General features: G+C 44.0%; 1 protein-coding gene across 11 annotated transcripts in view; it reads right to left on the bottom strand.

Moving 5' to 3' along the window:
• Nucleotides 1-1,633: 1,633 nt before the first annotated feature.
• Nucleotides 1,634-14,451, bottom strand: part of ARPP21 (cAMP regulated phosphoprotein 21) — a 266,329-nt gene continuing 253,511 nt past the window's right edge. For 10 of the 11 annotated variants that reach the window (XM_032798729.2, XM_032798727.2, XM_032798733.2 and 7 more), the window contains 2 exons: nucleotides 6,154-6,305; nucleotides 1,634-2,435 (listed from right to left, as the gene is read on the bottom strand). In XM_032798729.2, coding sequence (XP_032654620.1) covers nucleotides 2,178-2,435; nucleotides 6,154-6,305 — 410 coding nt within the window. In that variant the 3' untranslated portion in view covers nucleotides 1,634-2,177. Of the gene's footprint in view, nucleotides 2,436-6,153; nucleotides 6,306-14,451 lie in introns of those variants that run through there. The other variant, XR_004376261.2, reaches the window with a different exon arrangement.

The raw sequence follows: 14,451 nt of genomic DNA, 5'->3' as shown, positions 1-14,451 counted from the left end.
CTACCCATGACTTGACTGTTTCTCAGCAAACCAACTGTGATTAATTTGTACAAAAGTTCAATGTTGGTCTTACCTATGACCCTGTACAATTCCACATTTTAGAAACTTAAGTTATACAAGAAGAGTGATCCATTAAAAGGCTATTTGTCATACAGTAGTGAAGACTATTAGATTTAAATATGGACGGTAGCCTTTTCCCAGTTCCTACATTTATGACAGGTAGATGTATAGAAGCTACAGCCCTATAATTAAAGGGAAGAGACAATAACTACATACTTTTATATGTCTAAATTAGTGGACATAGTAATTTCTTTCATCCTGGGGTTAGAAATGCTCTTGAACATAGATAAAATCTCACTTCTACAAATGTACATTTGTAGTAGGGTTTCTTTAAATAAGAAAGGTCTCACACAAAGTGCTTTTTACAACCAGTATATGCACAATTCTGGGGTCTGAAAATTGCACCTGTCTTGCAGAAATTCTGAGTTGATCAGTGGACTTCACCCAAGAGCCCAAGTGCAGGCTGCAGGACTGTTCAGGGATCATTCACCCACCACGGAGTGCAGCCATCACTGGAGAGGAATACAGATGTCTTCATCAATGACTTTAAGTAACATTTTTCAGAATCACCATGAAGAATAACTTTCCAAATGAATCTGAAGTGGGTGTTTCAGTGAACCAGGATGTAATCATGAGGAACAGTGTAAGAATTCCACAAACCTTTTAACAGTCATCTCAGCCAATTCCATCTTTCTACAGGATGGATGTGTTTTAAGATTCCAGGTAACAAATGCAGAAGCCACCCCTGCTGCTTGAACACAATGGATCAGACCCTGGTCTACAGTCAGGACAGCCTCTTATTGCTCCCTTGCTGCAAAATGGCACTAAAGCTTGCCTCGGCAGAATCTCTGCCACGCAGAGTGATCCTGGATGTTGTGGCACCACCACTGTAGCTCTTAAACCAGCCCCATTCCTTCTACCAGGGATGGTGGCGTGGCTGGGAATTCCTGTGCTATCCCCAGCTGTAGTAATGGCCTCTATGGCCACTGTCAGTCAGTGTAGGAATGGCCCCAGGATTGGGGGAGGGATGTTGTGAAGGCCAAAAGTATAACTGGGTTGAGGAAGGAGTTAGATAGGTTCATGGAAGATAGGTCCATCAATGGCAAATAGCCAAGATGGTTAGGGATGCAACCCCATGCTCTGAGTGTCCCTAAAATTCCAACAGCCAGAAGCTGGGAATGGGCAACAGGGGATGGATCACTCAAAATTGCCCTATTCTCTTCGTTCCCTCTGAAGCATCTGGCACTGGCCACTGTCCGAGGCAGAATATTGGGCTAGATGAACCATTGGCCTGGCACAGTGTGGCCATTCTTACGTAGCTTAAGATCATCTTTGGATCCTCTTCCCAGCTGCACTGAGCACTTCCTGGGAGCAGTGGAGTATCTGTCCCAATATCTTACACCTTTCCAAACTGACCCTGAACCTGCATGTTGAGACCGAGCTTGACTCCCCTCCTTTAGCATATTGCAGCAAGCCCATCATTAAACAGCTTTCCCATTAACTAGACCAGAAATAAAGCAACACAAAAAACAAAGGAGAACAACATTCAAAAAGAGAGAGGAGAACAAACAGGTGGTAGAAACATGACCTTTCTCCATGAGGTCAAATAGCTTTATTGTGATTAAACACTACAATACAGTATATGTCCATAAAAAAACTCTATAGTGTATATAAATTATTCCTTCCATTCAGCAATTCTTTTTTTGTTTTTTCAAATTTCCATTACAGCTTTGGTACAATGTGATTTTATTATATATTTTTTTAAATACTTTTAGCTTCACAAACTCAACACAAAGTACAAAACTAATCCGAATCAGGGATATTACAATCTACACAGTGGTGTTCAGCGGTAGGAAAAAATCTTACCTCAATGAATTCATGTCACTAGCTTAGCTATAAAGGCATACCTAGCAGACATGACAAAATATGCACCATTAACCAGCAAATATCTTTTTAATTTAAGTTTTTTTACAGAATTCCAGCAGCAATCACTTGAGCACTGTCAAAACTTATGTCCCCAACTGATTATCCTGTTGTGCTCCTCTTCATTTGAAGGCCATGAGTTATTTGTCAAATAATGCACCGCTATCCTTGTATATCCACACTAAGCCGCAGTATCAGTACTTGATCTGCCACCCTGCATTGTTAATACTTGCACAGTTTGTCCTGCAGCTGGCGGCGATAACTGGAACGTTATTGGAGGGGCAGTGTGGGGCAATCAATCTTAAGTTGTTCTGTGGGGTGGGAGGTATGACATTACAGTAAACAGGCATTCCAGTGGCTGTAATTGTTCCTTGACCTGATTGATTAGGTAGCATGATTGGTTGTTGATATGATTGTTGTGGCAGTCCTTGAGAACCCTGCGTCATTGGCACCTAGAAGATAGTATATGAAAAACAAATTGGTAAATTACATCCAAATGAATTAAAGTATCCCCAGTGTATTCTGAATTGCCCATTCCCTTTTATTTTGATTTGCATGTTCAGTGTGTTTTACAGGGCATATCACTTTCTTCTATTCAGAACTATCACAAAATCTACTGTTAATTAGCCATGGGTTGAGGAAGAAGCACTGGTCCACCAAGTTCATTTTGTACTGCTTATGCCAGGGGTGGCCAACCTGAGCGTGAGAAGGAGCCAGAATTTACCAGTGTACATTGCCAAAGAGCCACAGTAATACGTCAGCAGCCCCCCATCTGCCCTCGCCACTCCCAGCGCCTCCCACTCACTGGCAGCCCCACAGATAAGTGCTCCCCCATCCCTCCCTGCACCTCCCAATCAGCTGTTTTGTGGCATGCAGGAGGCGGGGGGAGGGGGGAGCAAGGACCAAGGGCACGGCAGGCTCAGGGGAGGGGACAGAAAGGGGTAGAGTGGGGGGCAGGGCCTGTGGCGGAGTCAGGGGTTGAGCAGTGAGCACCCCCCGGCACATTGGAAAGTTGGCGCCTGTAACTCCAGCCCCAGAGTCAGTGCCTATTCAAGGAGCTGCATATTAACTTCTGAAGAGCCGCATGTGGCTCCAGAGCCACAGATCGACCACCCCTGGTTTATGCAGTATAAAATGAATGTAAAGCTGCTGGAAAATCTCTGCTGACGTAAAGCTGGTGGTCCCCAGGAGTTTTACATCAGTGGTGCAAGTTTGCAGCTTTAACTTATGCCAGGGCTGGCCATTTGCAAATCAGTTCTTCCTCTCCTCTGTTCTTGAGCAAAGCTGGAGAGTATTGGAGAATCAAGACCACAAACTATTTTGTTTCTGTTGAGCCAAAATCTCATCTGTTGGGTTTTGTGTTTGTAAAACCAGATGTGATTCTAAACGAACTTCTGTTCTGTTTGCACATGGACAAAAGATTTTGGTGACATGTCTAATTCTTGTACTGGGAAAAACAAGGGTGTTATGAATCCTCTTCCTATTGTATCTAAGTTCAGGTGGGAGGCTAAAAGGAGGAAGGTTTTTTCAATGGGGTTTTCACCCCACACTTGCCCTGCACAGGTTAATGTGGACTAAGAAAGGGGCCAATTAACTAGACAGGCCATAGCTGAAGGGAATCAGTGGCTTCAGTAATCTCCTGACTGAATACTGAGGGCACCCAGCCAACGAGGAATGAGGTGGGCTGGTTTTGTAAAGGCAGAAAGTTGGCCACAGGGAATCAGTCTGCAGTCACTTTCTGGGTGAAGGATTTGGGGGCTACAGAGCCAAAGTAGGTTACAGTTACTCCCTAGGAGGAGGGAGTTTGGGGGCTGGCAAACCCAGAGAATTGGAAGAGCCAGAAGGTTAGGAAAGACTCAAGGAAAAGGCAATAACGGACAGAATGGAACAGACCTTGGCTGCTAACTCAAGGATCCCCGATCTGAAACCTGGAGTAGAGGGTGGGCCTGGGCTCCCCTACCTGCCACTGAGGAAGTGTATGGGAAGACTGCCTGAGCCCGTTCATAGAGATGAGATTTTGATGCCCCGGAATGGGAGGACATGTGACCTAAGTTCCCTCTAAACTGTGCGGCACAGATGCTCAGGGTAGCAGTGGGGAGACATGCCTCTCCCCAAGCCCTGGAGCCACTGCGGTGTCACTCCCCTGGCCACGACCTGGCCCAGCCCAGCTGCCCCTCCCCCGAACCTGCCATGGCTGGGACAACGGCGTCTCTTCCACAGCCGGGGGACAGGCGCCCCTCCCCGGCTCCAACCCAGCCCGGCCAAGGTGCTGCTGCGAGAAGAGAGAGCTGGGGGGGTCCTCTCCCACTGTAGCCCCAGAAAGTTCCACTGCACCCCAAACCCCTCATTCCCAGCCCCACCCCAGAGCCCACACCCCCAGCAGAAACCCTCAGCCCCCCGTACACCAATCCTCTGCCTCAGCCCTGAGCCTCTCATCCCTGGCCCCACTCCAGAGTCCACACCCCCATCTGGAGCCTGTACCCCCTGCACCCAGTCCTCTGCCCCAGCCCCACCCCAGAGCCCTCACCCCCCTGCACCCCAACCCTCTGCTCCAGTCCTGAGCCCCCTCCCACACTCCAAACCTGTCAGCCCCACCTATATGCGGAATGAATTTTGTTATGTACACCGATATGGAGGTGATGTGTGACACATCATCTCCATATCAGTGCATATAACAAAATTCATTCCACACATGGGTGGAAAAAATTAGAGGGAAGACTGCATGTGACTTGGGCGAAGGGCTGAGCCATGAACACAAATCATCTTGCCTCGATGTGAGCCAGGAAATGAAGGCAGGGGATGTGGTGAGAGGCAGAAAGGCGGTGTCGGACCTGGAATCAGCTAATCCCTGGAGTGACCAGGAGGAATCATACTAGCTGTGAGCAGACCCCATGACATGTTGATAAAAGGTTTCTGTGTTAGCCCATTTCTACTACCATTGTATTGTTTAACTATAATTTGAATGGGTTAAAGATACTGGCTGAGATTTTCAAAGCCGCCTCACTATGTAGGCTATAACGCATATTGATCACCTACTAATATACGACACTGTCAGATCCTAGCTGGACCAAAATTTTCCAGGATCAGTGCGTGCAAAGGATCCACATAGTTTACACTTATATTATCTCACACTTCTGTCTTTAACCCAAGTAAGGGGTCATTTACCCACAAACCTGGGGCTAAAGGACAGAAAAACAATTTCTACCAAACACTCATTCCCCTCCTCCCCTCCCCGCCCCCAATTTCCAGCAGACTTATCCTTACACTTTAGGCAATAGGAACAGACTATGGGAAAGATGAGAGGCCTCGCAACCACCACATGCTTTTATAATGAATTAATATTTCTTTGGTTTTCTAGGAACTAGTGGAAAATAGAAGCATAGGCCCTCTCATCACCACACAGGCTCTCGTGGTACTTCAGTCAATCTAGCTGAAGCTGAGAGTCAAGAAATCTGTTTAAAATCAAGTTACCGCCTTTCTTCTCAAAGTCTAACAAACATAATTCCATATGGCTAGTCTGTCTACCAGTATACATAGCGTAAAGTCTGTTTGACTCTGGGACAGTGTCCCCTTGTGAAGTGGCAGGAGCCTTCGCAGACATAGGTGCTGGAATGAGGGGTGCTGCCGCAACCCCTGGCTTGGAGTGGATTCCATGATGTACAGGGTTTACAGTTTGATTCAATGGTTCTCAGCACGTCTCCTATATAAAATGTCTCCACATCCCTCTCCACAGATGAGTAATTTGAAACTGGATTAGACAAAGGACTCATATGCATGGTAGGGAACAATCTTGCATTGGCCTAGGGATGAAGAAAATTTCTCTCATGTTCTCTCTCACTTTCTAATTCCAGCTCCTCAGGGAAGGAACCAAGTTTTTCTTTATATCCAATGCAGTGCTGACCAGTTTGACCATAATTAATATAATGATCACATCAATGTAGTCTAATGTAGAATGAAAACGGAAGTACAAGGGAGGTTAAAGACAGTATGTAGAGTGCATTAGATTTGAGTCAGACATGTGCATAACGAGGCCTGAAGCCAGAAATAGGCAGAGAAATACTTTTAAAAGACTAAAGCAAGACAGGTCACCCTCCATGACATGACACTATCATTTACTGTAAGTATATATTTTCATGTCAAAGAGAGAAATGAAGTACAGCTTGTAAGTACCTGATAAGACGACATGGCTGGATACTGAACCATCAAGCCTTGCACCTGATTTCCCTGCTGATTATTCATCAGGTTCTGACTTTGGGGAGGTTGCTGCATTCCCATGAGTCCTTGGAACCCTTGTTGCTGATTAGTCAAGACAGGCTGATAACCTGGAAGAAATAACCATTTTCATTGGCTATGACTCATCATTCATGGAGGCAAAACTAAAGCCCTGTTTTAAAAAACTGGTTATCCCATCACATGTCCTGTGCAATCTCATCCCCTTTGAGAGAACCACTACCAGACATAAAAATCTAGGTGAATATAACGCTTAGGAATGGAGGCGAACTGACAGTTCTGGAAGATAAAGTACTGTACTTAGATACAGAACAGGGGCATCATGAGCAATGACAGTGCGAGTTTCTGTACACTGTCCAGTTAACGTTCTTCAGTCCTGAGCCAGCAACATCCCTAAGGGACACTTAGCTGAAACCACAGCATTTGACATAAGAACCTGAACAGATATCAGTTTTTAATGACTTTTGGCCACTTAGAGTTAAATCCTAGACCCATTGAATTCAATAGCAAAAATCCCATTGACTTAAAGGGATTTCACCTTTAGTTTCTAATCACAAAGTCCTCACTCAGATAACATGGCCACTGAAGTTAATGGAAGTTTTTGTCTAAATAAGGACTGAGGTTTGTGCTCTTGTCCTGGCTCCTAAACAATGTGAAAGGCTCCTTGTTGTGTTACCTAGTCCATGAGCCACCAAGTCTCTAAGAAAGTGTGAAGATACTAGCAGAAGTGAGAATGGGAAAACAATTTTTATCACTATGCACACACGTCTCTGCTTCCTTATGAGGTTTGTCACTATAAGTTTGCCTCTAATTTATGGCTAGTGCATGCTGATGCTCATATTTTGCCCTAGTGACCTATTCAGTGCCTAGGAAAGAGAATTTTCGAATAATTTCAAGACAGGCGCTATCTGGGGTTCTTCATTGTGCTCCAGTGTAAATAAAGCCAAGGTACAACTGAACGAGAAAGGTAGCATAAAGAGAGGAAAAATGACTTCTGCTTCCAGTTACTATCAGCTTTGCATACAAAGCCACAATGTGACAGGTCTGAGAATTTCGATTGGGACTGCTCCTTTTGTAATGTGCTGTCCCTTTATGGGTAAGAGAGTGGGGCTGAGAGCTCTGCAGTGAGTAGCAGCATGGAAAGGAGAGAAGAAAGAGAACCAGCTGTGACCAGTGGCAGTCTTCGGAAATAGTATGTTCCAGTGTCAGTGGTCTCACCAGTACCATTTGAACAAGGGGACTGGGGAGTTTTACTGAAGAGAGGGGGCTTGCCTGCAGTAAAGATAGCAATTGGAGGTGGATGGACATGTTGCACAGAAACCAGGTGTGGAGAACATAGAAGGATCCCAGACCTACAATATATCTCCAGCAAAGGAAAACTTGTAAATCTGAGCTTATTTTTCCTTAACAATACCTCTTCCTCTCTAGTTTTGTTGTTTAACATTCAGTTATGCATAGCACAGCACTCTCTACTTTGTGGTGGTTGTCTCTGAATAAGCATACTTCAGGCAAATAAGAGTTATTAGAGAGAGCAAATACTGTGTTATTTCCATGTGACAATACAAGTGTCACATCTGCTCAATTTATATTCATGAATATAGTGCATTTTTCATTATACTCCACAAATTGGAAATGATCATCTGGGCATTTCTTGATTATATAAAGAAATATAAAGTAACCAGTGGCACTGTATATGCCATATCATTGTGTGCTGATAGCTTTCCTCTTAAGATTTTTATACAGGAGAAATGCATGGCACCTCTGACCAGAATTTTTGGCTTGCTTCCCCTTAAAAATGTTTTCCGAGTAGATATGAGATCAGCATTTCCAGTAAATCTAACTTGATGAAAAAGAATTAATTCCCTGGGCGACAAATTAATTTGGCTGGAATACAGTATCATATCTCTCTCAAATGCATTGGGATTATTAGACTCTGATTTCCTGTTTTTCCACAAACCTGGTGTCAGCATATTGCCTAGTCCTGTAAATTATCAACATCATAAATGTGAAACACTGAAACTAAGTTTGCACAAGACGTGTGTGTGTGTTTGTTTCACATTCTCTTCTGCCCCTGCGTCTCCCTTATTTGGGGTGATGTCACACATTAAAAAGCCTAGCATCTGGGATTTGAAGGACTGAGCTAAAACAAGTGGAATCACTTAAAAGTGGGAGCAGAATTAATTCATTTTAATTCACCTGTTTTCCCCAAAGTACCACCATACTTCAAGTCTACTCTGCAGAGGCAGTCAACTGGGGATCAAGATGATAGCCTATCATAGGAGCGGGAAAGAGACTGCAGGAAGGGGACATCAGGTAGCAATGTGACACACCTATACAGTAAGGCAATTGGTGCCTTAGATAAGTAGGATCAAAAAAAGGAAAATCTTCTGTTATCCCTCAAAAATACTGTGGGATTACCACTGCTATATATGGCTGTAGTTACACGTGAACTATTTGTGTGTGTTTTTACTTCTAGTTGTAAAACTGATTTGGTCTATTTCCACTTACTGAATGAGCTCAGTGGCAGGTAAGGATACTACCTTGACTTCAGCTTACTATAATGCAGGACCACTGTGTATCCATTCTTATGCAGAATATATGGGAATCATCCCACTGGAATACTGTACCTCATAACCTCTGCCCTAGCAAAATCCATACATAAAATTCACTACTACATCAGCAGTAAAGTACTGTTTGGCACTTAGTAATAAGCATGGATTACCATTGCTTATGATACGTAAGGGAAAGCACATAGGATGGTGGTGGTGGTGGTGACGGACAGGTCAGAGATGAGATCCCCTGGACAGCACAGCTGCTTAGACTCAAAATCATAGATTTTAAGGTCAGAAGGGACTGTTATGATTGTCTAGTCTGACTTCCTGCACAACACAGGCTGCAGAATCTCACTCACCCACCTCCACAACAAACTCCTTAACTTAAGTCTGAGCCACTGATGTCTTCAAATCATGGTTTAAAGACTTCAAGGTGCAGAGAATCCTCCAACAAGTGACCCATGCCCCACACTGCAGAGGAAGGCAACCCCCCCCCAAGGCTTCTGCCAGTCTGCCCTGGAGGAAAATTCCTTCCTGACCCCAAATATGGTGATCTGCTAAACCCTGAGCATGTGAGCAAGACTCACTAGCCAGACAACCAGGAAAGAATTCTCTGTAGTAAATCAGATCCCACCCCATCTAAAATCCCATCACAGACCACTTGGCATATTTACCGCTAATAGTCAAAAATCAATTAATTGCCAAAATTAGGCTATCCCATCATACCATCCCCTCCATAAACTTATCAAACTTGAAGCCAGATATGTCTTTTGCCCCCACTACTCCCCTTTGAAGGATGTTACAGAACTTCACCCCTCTGATGGTTAGAAAGCACCTAATTTCAAAGTCTAAACTTCCTGGTGCCAGTTTATATCCATTTGTCTTGTGTCCACATTGGTACTGAGCTTAAATAATCCACTCCCTCCTGGATTTATCCCTCTGATATGTTTATAGAGAGAATCATATCTCCCTCAGCCTCTTTTGGTTAGGCTAAACAACCAAGCTCTTTGGTCTCCTTTCATAAGACGGTTTCCATTCCTCGGATCATCTCTGTGCCGTTCCAGTTGAATTCTCCTTCTTAAACATGAGACCAAAACTGCTCACACAGTATTCCAGATGAGGTCTCACCAGTGCCTGTATAAACGTACTAACACTTCCTTATCACTACTGGAAATACTTCACCTATACATCCCAAGATCACATTAGCTTTTTTCATGGCCATATCACATTGGCAGCTCACAGTCATCCCGTGATCAACCAATACTCGAGGTCCTTCTCCTCCTCTGTTACTTCTAACAGATGATTCCCCAGTTTATAAACAAAAATTCTTGTTATTAATCCTAAATGCATGACCTTGCACTTCCATTACTAAATTTCATCTTAATACTATTACCCACTTTACAAGGTCTTCCAGATCTTCCTGTAGATAATCCCGGTACTTTCTCTGTATCGCAATACCTCCTAGCTTTGTGTCATCCGCAAACTTTATTAGCACACTCCCACTTTTTGTGCCGAGGTCAGTAATAAAAGATAATAAATAAGATTGGTCCCAAACCGATCCCTGAGGAATTCCACAGTAATGACCCGTTGTAGTTCCTCTTTAACCAGTTCCGTATCCACCTTTCAGTTTTTCATATTGCTCCCCATTTTTTCCAATAACTAATAATTCCCATGTGGAACCATATCAAATACCTTACTGACATGAAGGTAAATTAGATACCGCGTTCCTTTATCTTAAAATCTGTTGCCTCTCAATTAAGGAGATCAGGTTTGGTTGGCACAATCTACTTTTTGTAAACACCATGTTGTATTTTGTCCATTACCAATGACCTCAATGTCCTTAACTACTTTCGCCTTCAAAAATTTTCCAAAACCTTGCATACTACAGATGTCAAACTGACAGGCCTGTAGTTACCCAGATCACCTTTTTCTTTTCTTAAAAGATAGGAACTATGTTAGCAATTCTCCAGTCATATGGTACAACCCTTGAGTTTACAGATTCATTAAAAACTCTTGCTAATGGGCTTGCAATTTCATGTGCCAGTTCTTTAATATCTTGGATGAAGATTATCTGGGCCCCTGATTTAGTCCATTAAGCTGTTCGAGTTGGCTTCTATCTCGGATGTAGTAATATCTACCTCCATATTCTCATTCCCATTTGTCATCCTGCCATTATCCTAAGTTCCTCATTAGCCTCATTAAAGACTGAGGCAAGTATTTATTTAGATATTGGCCAACTTAGATTATCCTGAACCTCCACTCCATCCTCAGTGTTTAGCCGTCCCACTTTCTTCTTTCTTTGTTTTCTTCTTATTATATGGCTATAGAACTTTTATTATTGGTTTTAATTCCTTTGCAAGGTCCAACTCTACATGGCTTTTGGCTTTCTCACTTTATCCCTACATGTTCTGACCTCAATAAAGTAGCTTTCCTTGCTGATCCCTCCATCTTCTACTCCTTGTAAGCTTTCTCCTTTTTCTTAATCACCTCTCTGAGATGCTTGCTCATCCAGCTTGGTCTACAACTCCTGCCTATGATTTTTCCCCCTTTCTTGGGAGGCAGTTTCAGATAGTTTCTGCAACTTTGAAGTAATTCCAGGTCTCTCGCCCTTAGATCCATAATTCTTCATCCAATCACTTCCCTAATTTTCTTAATTTTTTAAAAAGTTAGCCCTTTTGAAATAAAAACCTTAGTCACAGATCTATTTTGTTTATCCTTCCATAGTTTGAACTGAATTACTCGTGATCTCTTGAACCAAAATTGTCCCCTACAACATTTCTTCTATGAGGTCCTCACTTCTCACCAAAACCATATCTAACATGGCATCCTTTGTTGGGTCAGCAACTACTTGGTGAAGAAATCATCAGCTATCGCATCCATAGGTGCCATCTTTTCCCGGTGCTGGTGGGTGCTCGAGCCCGTCCCCCGCCTCCCAGCCTGCCCCAACCCCACCCCCTACCTGCCCCTATTGAACCCCTTCTCCAAATCCCTGCCCCAGCCATGCCTCTTCCCCGAGCACGTGGTGTTCCCTCTCCTCCCACGTTCCTCCCAGTGATTGCTGCATGAAACAGCTGTTTCGCGGTGGGAACTGCTGAGAGCTAGGGAGAGAAGTGGCACACTCAGGGGAGGAGGTGGAGGCGCAGGGGAGGTGGAGGTGAGCTGGGGCAGGGGGGTGGGGTGGGGAGCTGCTGGTGCACCCACGGAGTTGGCGCCTATGATCGCATCCAGGAAAATCTGAGCCCTATTATTATTACCAGCACTTGTCTTCCAGTCTATATTTGGAAAGTTAAAGTCTCCCATGATTACACAATTCCCATTAGTGCTTACTTCATTAAGAACATTAAAGAGGTCTCTATCCATATCCAAATCAGATCCCGGAGGTCTACAGCACACCACAAGCACTATCCCAGAGGAGGCTCTAGCAGCTGTCTTCCCCAATGTGATTTTTGCCCAGACAGACTCTGTCTTATCCATTCCATTCCTTCTTATTTCTTTACAGACTACCTCATCATTGATATACAATGTTACTCCACCACCTTTGCCTTTATTTCTATCTTTCCTAAATAGCACATACCCTTCAATACCTGTACTCTAGTCATGACTACTGTTCTACCATGTTTCTGTTATCCCTATAATATCTGGTTTCACTTCCTGCACCAGTAGCTCTAGTTCCTCCATTTTATTACCCAGGCTCCCTCCTCGCATTAGTGTACAAACATCTTAATTTTTGCTGTTTGGCTTTGCTCACATTCTTTACCCAGTTAGGCACAGACATTCTACCGCCAGTATCACCTATTAGACTGGTATCTATACTACCCTTCCTCCTTATGTCCATTCTCCTACCCACAGCTGTATCCTTTCTTATTTCATTTTCTTCCCTCTCAATGTTAAAATCTGACATGGAGATTACCTGGACATCTCCCAACCATCTCCCTCAAATTCCTAGTTAAAAGCTCTCTCAATCAGTTGTGCCAGCCTCCATCCTAGAAGTCTATTTCCCTCTCTACTCAGGTCAAGTCTATCTTGAGAGAACAGTCCTCTGTCCATGAATGCTTCCCAGTGGCCATATATCCCAAAGCCCTCCTTATAGCACCACTGCCTGAGCCATCTGTTGATCATCATAATCTTGTCACACCTTTGTTGCCCTTCTCTAGGAACAGGCAGAATCCCACTGAAGATTACCTGAGCCTCAATTTCCTTAAGCATCTTCCCCAGCCTGGCATAGTCTCCCTTGATACGTTCCAGTGAGAATCGAGCCATATCATTTGTTCCCACACGAAGGACAATCAGTGGATTCTTTCCTGCTCCTGTTAGGATCCTGTTCAGCCTGAGGTCCACGTCCTGTATCTTAGCATCTGGCAGACAACACATCCTTCTGTTCTCTGGATCAGCTCTGGTTACAGGCCCCAATCATGGAGAAGCCCTTTCCTGGTGATGGTGCAATTCTCTGGTCTATCCCCCATTCCCTCTGTCTGCAAGTCCTCTCAATTCGTATTGTCCCTTACAGTCCTCCTAGTCTTTCCCCTAAACTCCCACTCAAACTCCTTCATTTACAGCTCTGTTTGCTGGCTCCGGTGCCGCTGCCTGGCTGTCTGGCTACCTTTATAGGACCCTTAATCAGAGAAGCCCCACCCCCTAATCTAGTCCATACTCTGTCATTTTTACCATAATACCCCCTCAATATTTAGATTAAGCAATTTCTCTTATTTAAGGGCACTTTTACATCTTCCAGCTGCCACTCTGAGTTGGGGGGCAGATACAAGTCTTACTACTCCACTGAGACACACAACGGACCTCTCATTTACACTAAGGTCTCTTTACACTGCTCTCATAGTGCAAAGGAGCTTCGAAGTGAGGAGGAATGTAATCTAGACACACTTTTTGGCCCCTTCCCATTGTCAGAACAGAGTAAAGGGGCCTTAATGTAAATGAGAATCAGGCCCAGTTTCTCCTGGAGCGTGCAGTGTGGGTACTGACTCCTAGAATCCTTACAGAGGTACAGTGCTATCTAGCCTGCCGGCTCCTGTAGGTTATATGTAGGGGGGATGGGTCCATATCCCTAACCCCTTCAGGATGGCTATTGTTCTCTCTTGTGGACATGCAGAGAGGCTGGCCACAATCTAGCCCTAAATTAATACTGAACTGATTGGTTTTTTTTTTTTAAACAATTCATATCCTCTTGGCTATAACAATATTATGGATGTTACACAACACACCATAGTGCAGAACCCCAGTAGTTGGCGCCATTCTTTACCAAAATCAAACTCCTTATTTAGGACTCCAACTCAAAGGTATGCAATGCAACTCAATGGAACCTGCTTGTTTTTGTCCAAGGGCAGAATTTGGCCTTTCCACATGTTAGATACAAGCACAAACACAGGGAGCCCATACACGCCACAAATGTAACAAGCACAGTGAAACTGGCAAAATGAAAAGTGATTGACAACTGCACCGATGGGTAACAGACATTAAACAAAGTAAGGTAAGGGTTAAGTTTCTTTTACCTGGAAAGGGTAACCAAACACCTGACCAGAGGACCAATCAGAGAACTGGATTGTTTAAAGTCAGGGGCGGGAATTTGTATACTCGGGGTCTTTTTTTGTTTTCTCGGCTGTGAGTAAACAAGGTTTCCTCCTAACTCCTTCTTATTTCAAATATTATACCAAAAGTCTGTGAGTACAAAGGA

The sequence above is a fragment of the Chelonoidis abingdonii genome, chromosome 2 (assembly GCF_003597395.2).
Source record: "Chelonoidis abingdonii isolate Lonesome George chromosome 2, CheloAbing_2.0, whole genome shotgun sequence".
Lineage (NCBI taxonomy): Eukaryota > Metazoa > Chordata > Testudines > Testudinidae > Chelonoidis > Chelonoidis abingdonii.
The sequence above is the reverse complement of the archived record's forward strand: the minus strand, read 5'-3'. Positions and strand labels throughout refer to the sequence as shown.